We start from the raw sequence: 14,724 nt of genomic DNA on the forward strand, positions 1-14,724 counted from the left end.
ATCGAGACCCTACCCGGCAACCGGTGTATGTTTGCAGTGAGCCTGGAGTAGTGTTTTCCCATACAGTGGGTAGTCCACCTTGTTCACACTGTCATCGTCAAACTTACATACTACAATCAGGTACGTGTAGTTACGAAGTTTGTGTTCAAACCACACTACCCAGATCTGTTCATTTCCAACAGCAATGGACAAACAGGAATGTCGTGAAATTATGACTCCATACCAGTAAAGAAAGTTTCTCAGACCATTTTCAGTCACAGACTGACTAAAGTGTTTGGTACTTTGTCGGCTCATCATCTCAACACAGATCCTAGTGAGAACAAAACTACTTATACGTACTAGCGATGAAGGAACTTAGAAAACATTATCCAACAGGGAAATTTGGCCATGCTGGTGAACGCAAGCTGCTGTAAGAATGTTTAATCTGAGTCATTGACTATGATTGAGCCAGTCTCCGTCACGTGATATCATACACTGCGTTTCTGTGTTCTACGTAGCTTGTAAGTGTGTGTGTGTTAATGATAGCAATGATGATGTCCATGAATGTCACGTGACCACTCTTAGTCAATGACGTAGTGGTTGATTGTGTGACGATGTAGTTAGACAGTGTTGATGTGTAGCATAGCTTACATACAGTGAAGTCTGTATTTTACACTGCTGTTCATCTCATAGTGAACATTTGGGAAAACCTCAGACAAAACGTCTTTTTCTACAAGTCATGTAAGAAGGAAATGATTTTCTAACGTGATCCGCTGCAAATGTGCTGGCTGTGTCAGTAGCTGGAGGCCCAATGTGTAGCTGGAACTACCAGATATGATACCGCACAGAGCTAGAGATGCACACTCCCATTGTACTGACATTGAGTATTGGCAAATGAGTGTCCCTGTAACCGACCTGGGGCCATACCACCCTTCAGGAGCCGGCTCTGTATCTCAAGACTGTGTATTCTATTGGTAAAAGTTTCCATTCTGAACTCAATGCCACTGGGTTGTTATGTGTAGTGTTATGTGTAATGACGTCACGACGATTGAAGGCAAAACTCTGTAGTAAAATGTACAGCCTAAAGTCTTTTAAAAGTACAACAGCCTTTGTAGTGTATTTATTAGGACAGCCCTTTTCATTGGCACAAAAACACAATACACGTTGATTTTCAACACAATGGCACATTTTACATAATAACAATTTTAAATTAATCAAAGGAAGAAGAGAAGAAAAGTGAGCCGGAAAGTACTACACTGTTAAACATACACAGGAGCAGATAAGTTTGATAGCAAAAAGCTATAGTACATGAAGTGAGATACGCATGGAAGTAACACCGTTAGTTAGCGGCCACTGCAATCTGATGGTGGATCAGTAGCCAGGACATGACGTCACTGCACCATGTGTAGGACTGGACTTGTCCGTTCTACATACAATGTTTGTTTATTCATTTGTTAAATTTGTTTGTTCGTTATGTTTATTTAACTTGTCACGTGAAAGGGTAACTGGGTCCAATGGTACAAAGACGAATACGGAAGAAAAGAAGCAAAGGGGAAAGGAAACACAAGGACAGGAACGGACAGAAGAATATCACAAAGCAAAATAGCCAAGGCTATAGAAGTACTCAGGAAATGACTGTTATGAAACCACAAGTTCTCAAATGTGAAAGGCCTTCTCGCTTGTGACCAGGGAGTCGTAAAATACTATTTTACGACTCCCTGCTTGTGACATTGTGCTCGTTCCAATGCAGTTGTATCTCGACTCCGCCGTACCACTGATGATTACGACGTGGTATACGCTACATGCGCTATGTGCGGTTTGCTGTGTGCGCTGTAGTTGTATTTTGGATGTGTATGCTCTTCTCATAATTATACGCTGTCATTTTCACGCTATAACTACCTGGTGGTTTTAGTGTTAGTTGTTATTAGTCGATCGAAGTGAAATATACTGTTGAAGAGTAAATAGTTGTCCTCATGCCGAGTGGTCGTTCGTTCCTGACTATTAGAGGACCAGAAGGGTTCACAACAATGACAGAAACTGATCATACCTGCACGCTGCACGCACATTCACACTATCACAGCCAGAGGAAAAGACAGCAACAACAGTAGCAACAACAACAACAACAACAACAACAACAACAACAACAACAACAACAACAACAACAACAAGAACAACAACAACAACAACAACAACAACAACAACAACAACAACAACAACAGCAACAACAACAACAACAAGCAACGTGCAACCTTTGTATAATTTACGTCGCTCTCGTACTTGGCACTTGCCAACTCCGCGGACTGACCGCTGTCTCCATTCTCCCCTGTACAAGGCCCTTCATTACTTTAATTGCCTGCCCACCCAGCTTCGCGAAATCCCTTCTCGTACTCCCTTCAAATCCGAGATATCCCTGCTGTTGCACAACTCTGTATGCTCGTGTAGCGACCACCCCTGCCCGTACACTTAAGTACGCAACTCTGTATGCTCGTGTAGCGACCACCCCTGCCCGTACACTTAAAAAGTAGTCATTAACCCCTAGGCCCTGCCCACCCAATTCTTCCTCACTCTTTCCCCTTTCTTAAACTATTATCTCTTATTGGCCACTGGCTATCGTGAGAATAAACATTTGAAACAACAACAACAACAACAACAACAACAACAACAACAACAACAACAACAACAACAACAACAACTCCAGCGGAAAGCCGCCAGAATATGTCTCCACCTTCCCCTTTACACACACTTAGAACACTCCCACCTTTTGCATCGCATCAAATGGCCAACATTATTTTCACGCTTTAAAGTTAAACATATACTCTTCGCGCATTCTCTGCGCCATAATTATGCCCCACCACATATACTCTCGCTGCATACTGCTAGCAACGTGCAACCTTCGTATAATTTACGTCGCTCTCGTACTTGGCACTTGCCAACTCCGCGGACTGACCGCTGTCTCCATTCTCCCCTGTACAAGGCCCTTCATTACCTTAATTGCTTGCCCGCCCAGCTTCGCGAAATCCCTCCTCGTACTCCCTTCAAATCCGAGATATCCCTGCTGTTGCACAACTCTGTATGCTCATTAGGCCTTGGGGGATAATGCTCGAAAAGGTGGCAGATTCTGCTTTTTTTGCACCGAAATTGGCAGAACCATACAAACCTTATGGCGGGCAATTCCTCGAATTCTGCTCCATTTCTTTATCCACATACCAAACATGCATGAAACTTACCAGAAAAAGTACCGAATTCTGCCAATTTTTCTGTCGGCACTATCCGCCAAGGCCTAATGCTCATGTAGCGACCACCCCTGCCCGTAGACTTAAGCACACAACTCTGTATGCTCGTGTAGCGACCACCCCTGCCCGTACATGTAAGTAGTCATTAACCCCTAGGCCCTGCCCACCCAATTCTTCCTCACTCTTTCTCCTTTCTTACACTATTATCTCTTATTGGCCACTGGCTATCGTGAGAATAAAGATTTGAAACAACAACAACAACAACAACCACGGCGATGACGACGACGACGGCGACGACAAAGATGACAACCACAACAGCAACAACAGCAACAGCAACAACAACAACAACAACAACAACAACAACAACAACAACAACAACAACAACAACAACAGCAACAGCAACAGCAACAGCAACAGCAACAGCAACAGCAACAGCAACAGCAACAGCAACAGCAACAGCAACAGCAACAGCAACAGCAACAGCAACAGCAACAGCAACAGCAACAGCAACAACAACAACAACAACAACAACAACAACAACAACAACAACAACAACAACAACAACAACAACAACAACAACAACAACAACAACAACAACAACAGCAACAGCAACAACAACAGCAACAGCAACAGCAACAGCAACAACAGCAAAAGCACTCCAACACACCATTTCACGCCAACACATAGTAGAGTACATAGTATTAGACCTGCCCTGTTGATCCACGATCAGCCAAATGTACAGTCTGTTGCTGAGTTGTACACCAGACCACACACAAGCAGCTACTACAGTGTCTACATTGTCAAGTTGCTCAGTGACGTCATGTCATTATGACGACACGTGTTTGGCAACAACCAGTTATAAAGTAGAATTTTACGACAATCAGATTGACAACACCAACACCACCCTGGTCTGTATGGGACTGTACCCTAAGACATGATGTCATCAGCTCTTTGTCCGTGTTTGATGAGAAGAGCGTAGCATTCTGACGAGTAGGTTGTGGTGTACTTAGTAAAAAAAATTTAAAAAAATTGAATCGTGATTGGTTACAGGTAGTGTTGTTACGTGGTAATGGGGTAGGTCCCCATTATGTGTGTAGTCTACATGTGTGAATGTGATTCTGGTCACCAATTGCAATGTAAACAACACCTGTTATGGTCTCGGTCTGTGCAGAGAGCGACGACATCGTGCAGACGTGCAGAATATCACGTGACAAACCACGACACAAGCGCACACGCAGTGCTGCGGACACGAGATGCCTGAGTTCTCGCTAAGCTAAGGCACACAGCCACAAAGCTAAACCAGTATGAGTAATGTATGAGTAGATGGCCGTCCGTGGTCTGCCAGACGGTGAGCATCTCTTGCCATTTACCACATGCATGTAAAGCACGATTCGTTCAAACATTAGATCACATCGCTATTCGGTCGGCACAGCTCAGTCTTCCATTTCTCACGACACAGTCCAGTTGTCCGTTTTCGTCTCCCTCCCTTTCTCATTTGTTGTAAACGTCTTCTAGTGTTGTTGAACAGTGCCTACCTACCTTTGTTAGTCGTGCATTATCCTTTCCAGTCATTGTTACTCGTTCTCTCAACTACTAATCAGTCTGTGGTGGCTACAACGCTCTCTCAGTGAATAACAAGTTCAGCACAACGCTCTCTCAGTGATTAACAAGTTCAGCACAACGCTCTCCTTCTCTAAACGACCTACTTACTCCAGTCAGCCCAGACCGCAAACGTTTGAGGAAGATTTCACCGAACGGACAACTCACTCAGTAAGTAAAAAATAGGGCTAAAACGGTCACGGATTTACCCCTGACGGTTAACTGCTAAGCTAACGGTCGGTTATAACCTATAAGCCACGGCAATCCTGCGGACTCTTTTTTAACCGTACATTTGACTATACTCATTCAAAAAATGTACCCTATTCAGTACAACGCACACTTGTACATTCTCTTGCATGCTCATTCATACATACTCTCACACCAAGAGACCAGATATGACCGAGTTGACAGCCCAGAAATTGCGTACGCGTGCGACAGCCCGCGAAAGTGCACACTTTGCAACGATCTGATACTTGAAAAATTGACTAAAAAGTTACTGCGTAACCGTTATCTTTATCGGTTAACCGTTAATTCTTCGTAACCGGTCTGCAACCGGTTAAAGGGGAAGTGCATCGATTTTTCAAGTAGGGCTCAGATGAAAGACAATTGGATATCGGTTCCGATGGTATATCTCTCGCTTGCGTACGGCAAGGGAAACTTGCCATATCGCCGATTTCCTGATCCCGTTTCCATGGCGACTACAGGTGATGACGCACATTCTGCTTAGCTCCGTGAGAGAGAAGGTCGATCACTGCAGAATTGTGTCATTTTCAGTTGTCTTCTTGTATTCACGAAGTGAAAGAAGTACTGTGTTCAAGGCTGTTAGTGCCGTGAACTGTTTATTAGTAGTCCTCTCCGTTGTGTACTGGGACGTGACACCGACAGGGGAAAGCTGGAGTGCGGAGACGTTAGCTGGCAAGCGAAAATCGTGACGAACCAAGTGCTGGAATCTTGGTTGGGACAAATCAAACGTTCAGCATTTACCTCAACCAAGGACCATGCCGTTTGCTCTTTCCACTTCCTGAAGATGGATGCGCTGCCTGCTGGAGACTCTCCTATCTCTCGTAACATCTTCTGAAGCCAGGTGAGACGACGAGTAGCGGAGATAATAATAATAATAATAATAATTCGCGGGATTCGCGTTGGCATCGCTTGAATGTTCAGAAACACACAAACTAGCCTTCGCTTCCGCAGGCCACCACTATGCCTATGCCTTGCACACCTTAGTGGCGAATGCAGACCTCACAAGTGAGTCAGGGGAGAGTAGGTGAGTCTCTCAACCAATCGGGCGTGTAACGGCCCATAACCCTGTAAACTGCATCCTTGTTACCCTCACTCCGAGCTGTGAGTACCCAGTTGACCGTGGGTGTCGGCGCAGTTCACCACGCATAAAAAGTCTTTACTCACGTAAAAAGTCTTTACACGCTCCCTGCTACCAGCGCGGGTCTCGAACTCGGGACCTCATGATTCGCAGGCAAGCCTGCAAACCAATCGGCCATATGCGGAGATAACCGAACGAAATAATGTCGTATGTTTTGAAATTTTGGCTGAACATATCTCAGGAGAGATGGCATGTATGAACTTAGTCCATGTGAACTCAATCAGCCCATGAACTAACCCAGGAACAAATGCTTTCCTTGCAGACGTGCATGTGTCTATCCAATCTACACGTAGAGATCATTCCATGCCCTCAATGAATGGCCTATTTATATAATTATTTGTCCATACACTTCATCTGCATGTTGTCTCCATGGAGAAGGGTATTGTTTATTTCATATGAAGAAGTTCGGGCAATATATGCTTTCCTCTGGTAAAATTCTGTTGACCTGATGTTCTTTCTAGCTTCATGGGTAGCTTAGGTGAGGTACCATCACCATCGTGTTTACATGATGGTCAAACACTGCACCGTTCTTTGTTGTGACATGACGTAAGTTATTGTAAGTGCTCGCAGACTCCATACGTTCCAGCAACACCTAGCATGGTTTTCCGTGAACGTTGTGGGTGAACAAATTCCTGTCCAACATATTTATACAGACATGCCAGCACACAAAATGCACCATACACACACTTGTCCTGCCCTGTCGAGTCACTGCCACGTGGGCCCGGAGGGGCAGTGGAGAGAGAATGGGAGAACGCCGCCCCATGGCGCCCGGGACACAAAAACAAGAGTTTGTCTACGTAGGGAGCAACACACATACATATACATACACCACACACACACACACACACACACACACACACACACACACACACACACACACATACATACACACACATACACACATACACACAAAATGAGAGTTTGGGTCATCTGCCACGAGACTGACGTGCGGCCGGGGAGAGCTTCAGCAGCGGTGTCTATTCCTGCCCTGGACCGAACGGAAGCAGCGGTCGCAGGACACACAGTATTCACCACAACACGGCTCCACTGTCGTTGGTGGGCTGAGCCACACACTTGTGACGGGCAAGAACGCCACAGCTAAGAAAGCAACGGCCACAGCGATCACACTGGCATGCTCCACGCTGCTCCTGCACACACACACACTCTCTCTCTCTCACACACACACACACACACACACACACACGTGCGCACATACTGCAAGAAAGAAAGAGAGCATGAGTGTCAGATTCTTGCATAGGAAGTGTTTATCAGCACACACTTACACATGCACATGCAGGCACTCAACGACCAACTATGCACCATGCCGTATGTTCGTCAAACATAAGATTGCAATACCAAAGAACAACATATACAAGATCACTTACTTCGTTCTCCTCCAAGTGTGTCCTCCCCAGCCAGGCCATCTCCTGCATTTCCCTAGGCGGGATGTAGCCTACGAAATGGTTTCTCTAGACTTGGAGAAGATGCTTGGTATTCGCCATCTCACCTGAGAAATGTTCAGCCAAAATTTCAAAACACACGACATTATTTCGTTCGCTAATCTCCGCTACTCGTCGTCTCACCTGGCTTCAGAAGATGTTACGAGAGATAGGAGAGTCTCCAGCAGGCAGCGCATCCATCTTCAGGAAGTGGAAAGAGCAAACGGCATGGTCCTTGGTTGAGGTAAATGCTGAACGTTTGATTTGTCCCAACCAAGATTTCAGCACTTGGTTCGTCACGATTTTCGCTTGCCAGCTAACGTCTCCGCACTCCAGCTTTCCCCTGTCGGTGTCACGTCCCAGTACACAACGGAGAAGACTACTACTTATAAACAGTTCACGGCACTAACAGCCTTGAACACAGTACTTCTTTCACTTCGTGAATACAAGAAGACAACTGAAAATGACACAATTCTGCAGTGATCGACCTTCTCTCTCACGGAGCTAAGCAGAATGTGCGTCATCACCTGTAGTCGCCATGGAAACGGGATCAGGAAATCGGCGATATGGCAAGTTTCCCTTGCCGTACGCAAGCGAGAGATATACCATCGGAACCGATAAAGATATCCAATTGTCTTTCATCTGAGCCCTACTTGAAAAATCGATGCACTTCCCCTTTAATCGGACTAATCGTTTGAGGCCTAGTAAAAATACAATCATGCGCTATAGGTCTATTTGAGCACACTGTGGCGCGGATGCCGGACAACCGCATCCCAAAACAGGTACTGTTTGGCTCCTTCTTGCAGCGTCGCCCAGCACATGGCCCACGCCGCAGATGGAAGGACTGCGCTGTCCGAGATCTACGTGCCCGTGGCGTGGAGGCATCATGGTATGATGTTGCATGTGGGTCTCGCGCGGAGTGGCGCAGCACCTACCAAGAGCCTGACAATGTGCCTGAGCCTCCGCCCCGAGTGGTATGTACGGTATGCGGACGGGATTTTGCACGGAAAGGAGACATGGCTCGGCATAAGTGTCTGGAGGAGCGTGCGCGGCCTGTGTCTGAGCAGCGGGGCGCCAGTCAGTGCGGGCGGTGTGGGCGGTGGCTGAGAAGCCGCGGTGGCTTGGTCCGGCATGTGTGTGCCTCAACGGTGGATGCCGCAGTGCCACCTGGAACTACCGGAGCGTCGGCACCGGCGGAGGGATGTTGTGCCGCGCATTGTGACAGGTGTGGTCACTGCTTTCGCGGTGTCCGGGGACGGGGAAGGCATCGCTGTTCAAGGGTGGCTCATAGACCAACAGCAGAGGAGCGCTCAGCCTTCCAGCACGTGTGCATATGCGGCAAGCGGATGCGACTACCCGTGCACCTGGAGCGTCATCGAGCGTCGTGTCCTCTCTCTCTCTTCTCAGGTTTCCCAGTGATGGGATCACGTGACCCTTTTGCGGCAGTGACTCTACAGGACAGGACAGGCCTACTACAGAGCAAGGTCATCAGGCTGAGTGACATGTTTGAGAACTAACGTGTGTGCACTTGCTTGGTAGAAATCCGCCAGGTACTGCACTGACTGACCTGGTTGACATAATGGGTGTATTTCAAAAACGGCTCACGTTAGCGACCGGATCATTCGTTTCACTCCCCTGACCCTGTCCTCGCACTGAGTGCTACATCTTATCGGTCTAGTTAGCAACTGTGGATTGTTCAGTAGCGGTTCATGACCTGTAGATCAAAGTCCAAAGTTCAAACAGTGAGTTACTCCTTTGCTGCACCATTCCGTCAAGCAGCTGAATACCTTCTTGCAGGTGTTGGCCCTCCGGGCTTCCACGTCAAGTTATTAGTTTCTTCTTTTCTCTGCACTGCTACTTGAAGACAACGTTCAACGAAACGTTAAGGATGACTTTCTTCAATTCAGCTCTTTCCTTTAGACTCACTACTTGTAGTCGTGTTCGTCTAGGAGAAGTTCAACGGTGACTTTATCCGTATGGCAAGTTAGAAACTGAATAGACCATTTTCAGAACTCTCAATAGACCAGAGAAGTTCATCATGTTTCCTACACTTAGTGAGAAAGAAGAGAAAAGTAGATCGTTTTCACTGTCATCAACGTTTCTCCAGCAAGGAATGTAAGTTACAAATGGTGGCACTCCATCTATTTCTCTTCGTTTACTTCCCATATTTTCGTTAGTACTGTCGTCTCGTTGGTCTCCATCTTTGCCCTTGTCCCGTGTTGCAAAATGACGGCCATTCAGGGACCTACTGATTGACCTTTTGTAGACGAAGTACATTTCAGTTCTTTGTAACGAAGGTAGACTTGACGAGCAAGAGGATTTATAGATATTTCTAGTTGCGATCGACATGAAGATTGTTCAAATATCAAGTGTTCGCTGCTGTAACTGTTCGTGCTTGTCAAGTTGAAGTTGAAGTTGTTCCATTCATTTTGTGCGAAGACCTTTCTTCGAACTGTCGTTTTCTTCTTTGTTGTCAACGGTACGAGAGTTGATGTTGTTTGAGGTGGAGAGCAGTATTCTTTCGTTGATAGCTGTCGTAGGCAGTTGTAGTAATGAGGTGTAACATTTGTCGGTGGTTTCTGTGGTTTTGCTGAGACAGGTAAATTGCATTGTGGTGCAGTGTGTTGTGAAGATGTCCCCGCGATGTCGTTCATTGATCGTCTTCACGTTTTTCAGCTACTGACACAGTCATTGACTGACGTAGCTGCATGTCCGTGGACGTGGGGTCAAAGGTTATTCCACTCTAAATATGGTGTTGGGTATGACGTCATGATGAGTGTGTATGTGTGTGCGTACGCATCAGTGTAGATGCAAGTATTGACATGTGAGATCAATCTTGTTTGGATCATTGTGTATGTCATAGTATGTGAGTACTTGTTGTCTCTCTTAGCTCTCATTTTCTGTCCTCCTTGTCTGTCCATCTGTATGTGGTTCTGTCTGTTTTTATCTGTCTGTCCATCTGTGCGTGTGTATGTGTGTGCACGTGTGTGTGTGTCTGTGTGTGTATGTCAGTCTGTCTGTTCTCTGTCTCTCTGTCTGTGTGTCTGGCTGTCTGTGTGTCTGGCTGTCTGTGTGTGTGTGTCTGTCTGTCTGTCCGTCTGTGTGTCTGTGTTGCGTATGCATTGTCCCTGTACAGACATGTCCAGTCGAGAAGTAGAAGGATTTGCTGTGGAGGTACGGCGACGGAATGCCACAGCGGAAAGTCTTCAGGCTGCTGTGCCTCCTGAGCAGCCGCAATTGTCCTCCACATCACGTAAAGTGACATGGAAATCACGCTGCTACTCAATGGGAGTAAGTAGAGTGTTGCTGTACAGTGTGTGTGTGTGTGGGGGGGGGGGGGGGGGGGGGGGTTCTGTGACACCTGGTCTTCTTGTCTGAACCATTGTCAAGTGATTGTTGACCAGTGGGAATCGTTGATGTGACATAACTTTACAAGATGTGCAATTGCTGCAAGCTTCTCTCAAGCTGGAATAAAGTTATGGCAATTTGTCTGGTTTGGATCGCTGACCCCTGAGGTCAATCAGTAGGTTTCCTAACTCCTGATGGCATTGTACTGAGAGTATTGTTGCTGTCGTTTTTGTAATTGTCAAATCGTTTTTTCTGTTTTGTATATCACACAGACAATGCTCCTTTTTGTGATTTGCCGTGAGGGTCAGCATCTTCGTGATGAAATCCTCTACACTATTGTACACTACATATTTAGTGTACATAGTGTAGAGGTGAATGAGCAAGAAGAAACTGACGTAAGTTGTTGTGTTCTTGATTGTTACAAGACTCAGTACTGTTCAGGTTCGTCATGGTTGTTCTGTCTGTCTGCCTGCCTGCCTGCCTGCCTGCCTGCCTGCCTGTATGTCCGTCCGTCCGTCCGTCCGTCCGTCCGTCCGTCCGTCCGTCTGTCTGTCTGGTTGACGTTTCACTCCAGTGTTTCTGTATCCCTGCTCTGTACCATGTATCCGTCTGTCCACATGCCTCAAGATTTCGCGTCATTGGGATGTACAACTGACTGTGTGTCTGTCACGTGTGTGTGCGTGTGTGTGTGTGCACGTGTGTATGTGTGTGTGGGCGTGTATGTGTGTGTGTGTGTGTGTGTGTGTTTGTGTGTGTGTGTGCGTGTGTGTATGTGCGTGTGTGTATGCATGTATGTGTGTGTGTGTGTGTGTGTGTGTGTGTGTGTGTGTGCGTGTGTGTGTGTGTGTGTGTGTGTGTGTGTGTGTGTGTGTGTGTGTGTGTGTGTGCATGTGTGTGTACAGTACAACCGGACACTACTGCACCACTGTGCATTGTATGGAAATGATCGACTAGCGAATATTCTCATCGGACGTGGAGCTGATGTCAATGTGCAGGACAGCAGATGGGTAAGAACTAGTGATAGTTTAGAGTCTGGTTGTCTCAACTGAATTATCAGTTTGTATGTCCTACATGTCTATCTGTGTGTCTGTAAGACAAGCTGTTCATTGTTTCTGCATGTGTGTCCTTCTGTTTGTATGTCCACGTGTGTATGTACATCTGCGTGTGTGTACATGTATGTGTATGTTTGTCCATGTGTGTGTGTGTGTGTGTGTGAGTGTGTGTGTGTGTGAGTGTTTGTGTGCATGCGTGTGTGCATGTGCGTGTGTGTGTGCATGTGTGCCTGTGCGTGTGTGTGCGTGTGTGTGTGTGTGTGTGTGTGTGTGTGTGTGTGTGTGTGTGTGTGTGTGTGTGTGTGTGTGTGTGTGTGTGCTCGTGTGTGTGTGTGTGTGTATGTGTGTGTGTGTGTGTGTGTGTGTGTGTGTGTGTGTGTGTGTTTTGTCCTTGCTTTGGGTGGGGACAGTTTGAGTTTTTTTTGCTCTCTGTAAGTCTTCCTCTCCTGACTGTTTCTGGACATAGTGAGACAGGCCTGGGCGGCCTGGGGCCTCCCCAGCCGTCCAGGATAACATACTGAGGCGGGAATATCGGCGGCGGACTTAGTCGACGATTTTTGATGTCGACACTCTTGTCGTCGTCCCGTTCTCAGATGCCTTCGCGAGGCGTTGCGAGCCCGCGAGTGGTGACATCTACAGCACAAAGAAAACGACAGCATGGAGTATTCAGCATAGGCTCTTGGAACGTACGCTCTCTGGTTGAGAGTGAGGGCCACAATCAGACGGCTGCCGCGAGTGGAATTGTTGCCGACGATAAATTTTTTTATCAAATTGTACAACATCTGGAACGCTTGGAGATGGACGCCGCTGCTCTTCAAGAGACCCACTGGTTTGGTCAGGAAAACTATCAAGTCCACGGAGCAATGGTCATTGCTTCGGGTCGGCCTGTGCCTGGGGAAGGAGCGCCCAGACGGCGAGGTGAGGGCGTTGCGTTTGTGCTGAGGGGAAATGCGCTTCGGGCCTGGCGCGAAGGAGGTTGTCAACTCGTCGCAGTATCCGCTCGGTTGTTGTCCATACGCTTGAAGTTTGATCTGGCGAGTGGAGAGGTTGAATGGATGTCGCTGGTTACAGCTTATGCGCCAACATTCAACAGTAAGCGCTGTGAAAAGGATGCGTTTTATGACTCTCTGCAAGGAGTACTCAACTCAATACCGTGCACAGATAAATTTGTTCTACTTGGAGATTTCAATGCCAGAGTGGGATCTGGAGAGCCAGGTGATGATTGGAGCGCTGTGCGTGGCTCACATGGCTTGGGCTGCCTGAATTCGTCTGGAGAGGAGCTACTTCAGTTTCTGGCAATGCATCAATGCTGGATCGCGAACACCTGGTTCAGGAAAAAGCAGGAATTGATAGGCACTTGGCAGCATCCCAGAACTAAACATGTCCATTGTATTGACTTCATCATCACAGCGCAAGGGAGCCGGCACTGGTGCACTGATGCTCAGGTTATTCGCTCGACAGAATGTGGGAGCGACCATAGTCTTGTTGCCGCCAGGTTTAGGCTCGGCAGGGTCTTGTGGAAACCGCGGAAATCTACAAAGAGAGTACGATTTGCAGTGCATAATCTGCCCGCAGTGGTTTCGACAGATGCTGAGGGAAACCACCAGAGGAAGGTTGACGACTACCAGGAAAACATCAATGCCAAGATTGATGCAGTGGCGGACGCGGAAACGGTAGACGAGAAATGGAATGCGATGCGGGACGTGGTGACGGCGGCGGCTGCGGACACTCTCGGTCATCAGAGGAGACGGCAGCCTGATTGGTTTACGGAAAGCCAGGACGGGCTGCGGCCACTGCTGGACGCGCGCAATGCATGCTATCGAACATGGATCACTAGTGGCCGGAATCAGGAAGAGTATTCGCGCTACCGTGTTGTGCGCACGAGGGCTCGCGCTGCCACCCGAGCTGCGAAGAATGATTGGTTTGCTGCCATGGCACAACGTACTGAGAAGGGGCGCTTTGACTCGGCGCGCATTTGGGCCGGTATCAAGACCATGCAGACGGCTCGGCGAGGGCTTGTGGGTGTAACTGCAGTCGCTGTGCGGGACGAGAACGGAAATGTCTGTAATTCACCGGCGGATCAGGGCCGCACATGGCACTGCCACTTCTCCAAGGTTTACAATGTTCCAACCTCGTATGAACCTGCAACTGTTGCCACCATTGAGCAACAGGAAGTGTGTGAAGACCTCGCCGATCCACCTACTCTGGAAGAGCTTAGGCAAGCTGTGCGCCGACTACGGAACGGAAAAGCAGCAGGAGGCTCTGGAATCTTACCGGAACTGCTGAAGGCTGGTGGGGATGGCCTCATGATGGCACTACTGGACCTTGTCCAGACAGTGTGGAATGCAGAGCGGGTGCCCCAGGAGTGGGTGGACTGCCAGCTTGTCCCAATACCAAAAAAAGGAAATCTATCCAGCTGTGACAATTGGAGGGGCATCGCTCTTCTGGAGGTGGTAGGAAAGGCTGTTGCTGGCCTCGTCTAGACAAGATTGCAGCGGCTCGTGGAAGACATCCTGCCAGACACGCAGTGTGGATTCCGCAAAGGCAGATCTTGTGCGGACATGATCTTCGCGGTGAGACAAATATCTGAGAAACTATATGAACATCGCTGCTCTGGTTTCATGGTTTTTGTTGATCTACGGAAGGCCTATGATTCCGTCACCCGTAAGTGCATGTGGGAAATTCTCCGGAAG

At 47.7% G+C, this 14,724-nt stretch overlaps 1 protein-coding gene and 1 long non-coding RNA gene across 2 annotated transcripts; both read left to right on the forward strand.

Annotated features, from left to right (window-relative positions):
- Positions 1-4,386: 4,386 nt before the first annotated feature.
- Positions 4,387-11,976, forward strand: LOC135825660 (uncharacterized). The gene is made up of 4 exons (XR_010555101.1): positions 4,387-4,982; positions 10,768-10,922; positions 11,252-11,374; positions 11,882-11,976. It is a non-coding gene; the product is annotated as an uncharacterized LOC135825660 (long non-coding RNA).
- Positions 11,977-12,828: 852 nt separating this feature from the next.
- Positions 12,829-14,514, forward strand: LOC135826820 (uncharacterized). The gene has a single exon (XM_065339422.1). The coding sequence runs from the start codon at positions 12,829-12,831 to the stop codon at positions 14,512-14,514; it is 1,686 nt and encodes a 561-aa protein (XP_065195494.1).
- Positions 14,515-14,724: the final 210 nt, after the last annotated feature.

Source organism: Sycon ciliatum, chromosome 10, assembly GCF_964019385.1.
Source record: "Sycon ciliatum chromosome 10, ocSycCili1.1, whole genome shotgun sequence".
NCBI lineage: Eukaryota > Metazoa > Porifera > Calcarea > Leucosolenida > Sycettidae > Sycon > Sycon ciliatum.

What these genes read in the sequence shown, in the direction of transcription:
- LOC135826820 (XM_065339422.1), top strand. Translation starts at nt 12,829, where the DNA reads ATGGACGCCGCTGCTCTTCAAGAGACCCACTGGTTTGGTCAGGAAAAC.